The sequence below is a fragment of the Aedes aegypti genome, chromosome 1, assembly GCF_002204515.2.
Source record: "Aedes aegypti strain LVP_AGWG chromosome 1, AaegL5.0 Primary Assembly, whole genome shotgun sequence".
In the NCBI taxonomy this organism is placed as follows: Eukaryota; Metazoa; Arthropoda; class Insecta; order Diptera; family Culicidae; genus Aedes; species Aedes aegypti.
In genome coordinates, this window is record NC_035107.1 from 71,292,883 (window position 1) to 71,299,297 (window position 6,415).

A 6,415-nucleotide genomic window follows, 5' to 3' on the forward strand; every position below is an offset into this window, starting at 1 on the left:
TCCCGGTCATTTGTAATTCCCGGGTTTTTCCCGGATTTCCCGGATGGATGGACACCCTGCGTAAATGACACGGCACCGCTCAAACGTCAAATAGTGAACGCGTGCATCGGTCCATGGACCAATGCGCCAGTTCACTGATTTGACGTTTGAGCGGAGCCGAATTCACTCGTTGCCATGGTCACGTTAATAACACGGCACCGCTAAAACGTCAAATAGTGAACTAGTGCATTGGTCCATAAACCTTCCTGGAAGCTAGACATAACTTTAGAAAAATAGTTCCTTCTGGAGATATTAAAAAAGGAATAATTGTTGCAGAGCATATTGATCAAGATTTTTTGAGAATTTTTTCCAAGCGACAATCTGTTCCGGAATTCTGTGAGAATTTTAATCTGCATTGCATAAGAATGTAGTTTGGGATTCTTTTGAAAATCCAGCCCTGTAATATTAGGGAATGATATCCAGAATTTTATTTAATATTACATTAGTTAAGCTTTTCGATATTGCCGCTCGCAATTTTTTTTTTGTGTTAGAAACTCTAGAATTCTGCGAAACCCCTGACAAGAATTTCGAGTTGTGTATGTCATATGGGATGGAGACTCTCTTCATGGGTTCGGTGATAGGGGTTAGTGCACTCCGAATTTGCTGTCTTTCCTTTTTGACGATGATGGCTTTTATCGTCCTTTTATTGAATCCATTGATCCTTGATGTCTCGTAGATATATTCCAGTTCCTTGGTCTTGGTCTTTGCGTCTTCGCTGAGGGGTTGAGTCTGCATCCTGTGGATCACGTGGTGAAATGCTGCCATCGTTTGCTGGAACGAATGATTCGATGTGTAGGGGATGACTCGCTGGGTGTTTGTAGGCTTCCTATAGATTTCGAAGATGAACTTTCTTTCCTGGTGACAAGTAGATTCAAAAATGCTAATTTTCCGGCTTCTCAGCTTAGTGTTCTTATGAGCACTTCCACAGTTATTAACTGAGAGCTTTCTTTGCCAAAGTGACTATTTTCGCATTCGTTTATCTATGGCAGGTACGATGATACTCTATGCCCAGGGAAGTCAAGGAAATTTTCATTACGAAAAGATCCTGGACCGACCGGGAATCGAACCCAGACATCTTCAGCATGGCTTTGTTTTGTAGCCGCGGACTCTAACCACTCAGCTAAGGAAGGTCCCTGTCTCAGAGATGCAAACAAATTTCTTCCAAAGGAAATTATTTCGCAATTAATGAACATAATGTAAGATTGGAATGAGCAATTAAATTTATATATTCTAGTAATGCTTGTATACTTTACGTATAACATAGTGTTATATACAAACTTATAAAAAAACAGAAAATGTCTTTAGTAAAATTGAGTTTAATGTAGATAAGTAGTAGATTTGGACACAGTTATGTCTTTTACGTGAAATTATGGTTTGGTCAAAGGGATATAATGGACATTATCGACATGTAGCTGATAGATTCAAACGAGACAAATATTGCTTCCAACGGCACGTCACTTATCACAATCATTCCAGCCCCAGACGGCCTCCAGTTCCCGATCCAAATCAGGCTTGGCCAACCGAACGACAGCGCACTTCCGCATACGCTCCTGCAGCGTATAGATCGTATCCCCCTCCACCTTGAAACAGTCCACCACCTGGAGTTCCCTCAGATTTGGGAAAGCTGTCGGAATATCCAGCACCGTTTTGTTGGTTATCTGCGAAGAAGACAACAGGGACGATAAAAAAGATAAACTTAATAAGGAAAATGGATAAAGAAGCCGACATATGGTACCCAGCCACTACCACCAACGCTAAACGTTCGCAGATTGGGGCACTTGGGAAAACGAATGAATGCGTTTTCCGAAATGGAAATGGACCAGCAGCGAAGTTCCAGAAGGTTGGTGAGATTATTCAGCAGCTGAAATCCTTCGTCTTTGATCTAAAATGGATAAGTTTTGAAAGTGTATGAGGAGAATTTTGATTGTTCGTTTCTTACTTGGTAACAATAATCCAGCGAAAGCACTCGCAGCGAAGTCATTGTTTTAGTAATTAATCGTAGTTGAGCATTTTCGAATGTATGATCGTAGATTTTCAGCATCCAAAGGTTTGGGACAAATGTCGACATGTGATTGTAGAACCCATTGTTCGTGGAGATTCCATCCAGAATCAAATGAGTAACTGTTGGCAGTTGTATATCTTTAAGGAAGTTGTTATCTCTAATTGATCCTTGAAGTTTAAGGATTTTTAACTTCCTAAAAGCAGTTATGTTGCTGAAGCTGGCAGCTTTAAGAGATTGAACATTCACACATAGACTAGTTATGTTTTTCCACCGGCTGCAGATGAGATCGAACGTAGCTTCATTTACCGGACCGGTAAGTGAGGCACTCTGAATCGATTCCATTTGCTCGAACACACTGAAAACCTGTCTGAAATCGCTTGGCTGTGGCCACGATACATGCATCCTCTCAAGTCCAGCCAGGCAATTCAAATTGGAGAATCGTCGGAACTGCGAAAACTCCAATAGGACGTGCAAATACTTGAGCTGCTTTCCATAGGAAATAATCAAATCGATGGCCGCATCCTCAGCGCCCACCAAATCTAACGAAACTAAACTAGGAAACATCCGAGGAATCACATCGCACAGTTCGCTCTCAAATCCTCGCTGCGTCATTTCCAACGCTTTGATCTGTTTAAATGCAGGCAGAGCCATAACAAAATCCTCGTTACAGACGCTTCCCTCTACAATGAGCTGCCTCAGGTTGGGTGCCTTCAGTAGGAATCCAACTAGAATCGGAGGAGTTATGACGTAGGTGGACAATTTCAGTGAATGAAGCTCCTCGCCAAATTTATCGATGACCTCTATCAGAAATGGAACACTGGACGCCTCGGTCCATTCCAGGGAGAGGTTCCGATAGCACCGGTTGCTCTTCAGCAAGATTTTCCGCTCCTTCTGGTTCAAGTAGTCGACCACATGAAGAACTACGGCCCTCATGGGCCGGTCGATGAATGTCAGTCGATTCCATTGCCGGGAAACGCGGGCCGCTATCTTTCGTTCCCGGAGCTTTAGGTAACTGAAGATGAGTATCAATACCTGGAAAGAGTACGTGAAAGTTGTTACTGTTCAATATTACACTCTTCTAATGGTTTAATTCCAACTTCTTCAGGGAGATCTTTTATTTTGACCATTGGATGGATGTTGATGTTTTGATGTTGACTTTTTTTCTGGCGGGCTAAATTAGCTGTGTGTGTGCGTTTCCTGTCTGACGTATGAGGAGTGTATCGAAAAGTAGTTGCAAACTTTATAATAATTTCAAAAATATTGAGTTGAACCCACAATAATTATTTTTGCAAATTCTCATCGTAGTAGTCTGTTTTTCATCACGCCAATCTGTCATGAAACGGCCTAATTTCCTGCACTGAAGCATGCAGTGCGGAAATAGTCATTACGCAACTGAAACCAGTGCTATAATGATTCATTACGCAACGCTTTCTCATTACGCAACTGTTTTGAGTTGCGTAATGAATCATAACACAACATTTTTTCAGACATTGTAAAATAATGGTGAATGCATTCCGATATAATTTCTGATACCCTCAAATGGTCTTCAACGAAATCGCAAAATAGTAGTTTACGGAACAAGTTCCAGAATGATGATTTTTACAGCACGAGTCGTAAAATTATCGTACGAGGCTTGCCGAGTTCTGCAACGAGTTACGTACAACATTTTTTGCAATTTCGTAGAAGATCACTTGAAGGTATCAGAAATTATAAAGGAATGCATTCACCATTATTTTACGATTTCTGTAAAATGGTTGTGTTATGATTCATTACGCAACTCAAAATAGTTGCGTAATGAAAAAGCGTTGCGTAATGAATCATTACAGCACTGGTTTCAGTTAGGTAATGACTATTGCCACACTGCATATTTCAGTGCAGGAAAGTAGGCCATTTCATGACAGATTGGCGTGATGAAAATCAGCCTATTACGATGAGAAATTGCAAAAAATGTTATACGTAACTCGTTGCACAACTCGATTTTTACAGCACTCGTCGTAATTATCCTACTCGGCAAGCCTCGTAGGAAGAATTTACAACTCGTGCTGTAAAAATCATCATTCTGCAACTTGTTCCGTAAATTACTTTTTGCAATTCCGTTGCAAATCAATCAACTTTTCATTGAGAAGTTGATCAACATAACGGCCTACTTTTCCTATCAAATAAAACAGTGCTGAAAAGTGCTACTTTTCAGCACTCTTTTCGGTGCTGAAAAGTAGCACTTTTCAGCACTGTTTTGGTAGGCGTCAACCGAACAACCCAGTGCCCTAGTCTCTTCATGTCATGCTTATTGTGCGCGACGTGTGAGTCGAGACGAGTCATTCTCACCTCGGGTGACGTGATGCGACTAATGTTAATCAAATGGAAGCGAGTCGACACCTCACCGACTCATCTTGCCTTACATGCCGCACAGAAAAAGCACAATTGCATCTGATTCTTGAGTTTGTTCTATGTCTGGCGTCAGGTGAGAATTGTCGGTGTCCTATAGCGAGGTGACAATTCTCGACTCGAGTGAAGTGACTTTCCATTTGATTTACACGGCGAGTCACTTCACTAGAGTCTACATCCGTTGTGCGATCAGGCTCCGACACAGGTTGGCGATACTGATGAGGGGTCTCCAGCATCGTAGTCACTGTGCTTTCTTACCTGTTCATTCCTCTCATAGGGAATATAGATCTGCATGATACCGATGGGAACGAGAAGAATTGTGACATTCATGGGTACTACTGTGTCACAGCCTACGTGATTGAAAAATACTGAATTGAAACTACGCATGGCTGTATGCCCATGTGGGTTCTCTTGCAATGTTTGTTTGTGCTTTTAGAGTTCATCGAGTTGAAACGGCATTTTTCGAAATAGCAAAAAATGTTGTATGTGTAGTATACTGCTAAGAGTACTAAGAGTAAGTACCTCTTATGGCATACCTTGTGATGTATCGCAACGTCACCTGAAGGTGCATACCTTGAGTTTAATTAACCTTGCATTGCATGGCACTGACAGGAGGGATATAAAGAAAGGTCGGGGATTATGTTGTTGGCAACGGAGAGAGACGGACGGACAGAATCTTACAGCTGGCGACGAGGAGAAAACAAAATGAGGTAAATATGCAATTAGCAGAAAATCAATTGTTAGTGATTGGATTCACAAAATGACGTCGGAGGAATGTGCGATTTGTGCAAATCTGGTGTGAGGAAGTGCCAGAAAACATGCGAAATGTTTCTGAAGCGAGAATTGGGCAGAATTCTCCGGGGCGAACTTTGCGAGAATCAGAGTGATTCTCATGGCGTTGGCGGAAATCTGTAGGATTTCCCTTGAATGAAAAGCGAGAGTTGATAGAATTCTCCCGGGGGCAAAGTTCGAGAGAACCAGATTGGTTCTCATGGCGTTGGCGGAAATGTGAAAGAATTTCCCGAGTAAATTGCGAGAATTGGTAGAATTCTCCGGATGGCATATTTTGAAAACAGGAATTATCCTGATGAAATTTATATGGCGGAAATCAGCAGAATTTAAAAATGAGAGAAGTGATAGAATGCTTCTAAAGAGATACCGAGAATGCATATGGCTGGTTAGCATTCGTATAGAATTTGCAAGAGTTCACGACGTGCATATCAGGAAGTATCTGGGGTTGTGAATCGAAGAGATTTGATGAAATGAAGCAGAAAAAGAACACCCGATTTCCCACGGAGGATTGCAATTGAACAGAGTCGATGCAAATTATAGTTCAGAGTTGGGTCATAGGTTCAGAAGTGCAATGCGGTTGTCATAAAGGTGTAATTGAACGAGCGCAAGCGCAGCATAGTGGGATTGAGTTTTGGATGATTGGATGCTATCATTGGAGGGAGATTATCTTTGTTTGTGTTGTTAGACAGATAGCTTATTCAAATTGTGTAAAGACCACTAAGAATGCAACTGAATTGCATAGGACCTAGGAGGTTTTTCTTCTGTTGCGTGGACGTCTGTTTGACAGAGAATGATTTTTCTAATTGTTTTATAGAGGCAGTAAGAGTGGGCCACTAACTATCATTTGTTTGTACTGGAGTCATGCAGGAGAGCAAGTAGCGATCTTTGTTTGAGTACCGGCGATGTGGAGTGACTGTTGTCCAGTCGAAATATTTTGCAGTACGCAGAGGATCTCCAGTTTATTCAATGATCGATGTATTTGTTTTTGATGACGACATGATAGGTTGCGAAATAGCATGTTTTTCGTTTTCTAAGTTCTGGACATAATATGTCATACAAGTCATCAGATTGAAATAAGAGATCAAGGACAAGATGTCCCTTGTACTAAAGTTTTGTACCTGTGCTGGAAGATGGAAGAGCGATTCAAAGAGTGGCTAGCAAAGTGTGTGCATTAGCCAAAGTAGTGAAGTGAACCCG

General features: G+C 41.5%; 1 protein-coding gene across 2 annotated transcripts; it reads right to left on the reverse strand.

Moving 5' to 3' along the window:
• Positions 1 to 1,236: 1,236 nt before the first annotated feature.
• LOC5579329 lies at positions 1,237 to 3,261 on the reverse strand. 2 transcript variants are annotated; one of them, XM_021839485.1, is made up of 4 exons: positions 3,139 to 3,261; positions 1,979 to 3,073; positions 1,766 to 1,921; positions 1,237 to 1,697 (listed from the first exon to the last, which is right to left on the reverse strand). In XM_021839485.1, exons 1-4 carry the CDS (start codon positions 3,166 to 3,168, stop codon positions 1,494 to 1,496), a joined length of 1,485 nt encoding a protein of 494 aa, XP_021695177.1. In that variant the 5' UTR covers positions 3,169 to 3,261; the 3' UTR covers positions 1,237 to 1,493. The 2 variants fall into 2 exon arrangements, with proteins under 2 accessions (XP_021695177.1, XP_001647638.2); XM_001647588.2 differs by having other exon boundaries at positions 1,343 to 1,697; positions 1,775 to 1,921; positions 3,139 to 3,259.
• Positions 3,262 to 6,415: the final 3,154 nt, after the last annotated feature.

Excerpts from the sequence above, each read along its gene's own strand:
- LOC5579329 (XM_021839485.1), bottom strand. The coding sequence starts at position 3,168 with ATGGTCAAAATAAAAGATCTCCCTGAAGAA. Across the intron at positions 3,074-3,138 it reads TAAAAGATCTCCCTGAAGAA|GTATTGATACTCATCTTCAG; the intron begins GTTGGAATTAAA and ends TACTCTTTCCAG. Across the intron at positions 1,922-1,978 it reads CGCTGGATTATTGTTACCAA|ATCAAAGACGAAGGATTTCA; the intron begins GTAAGAAACGAA and ends TATCCATTTTAG.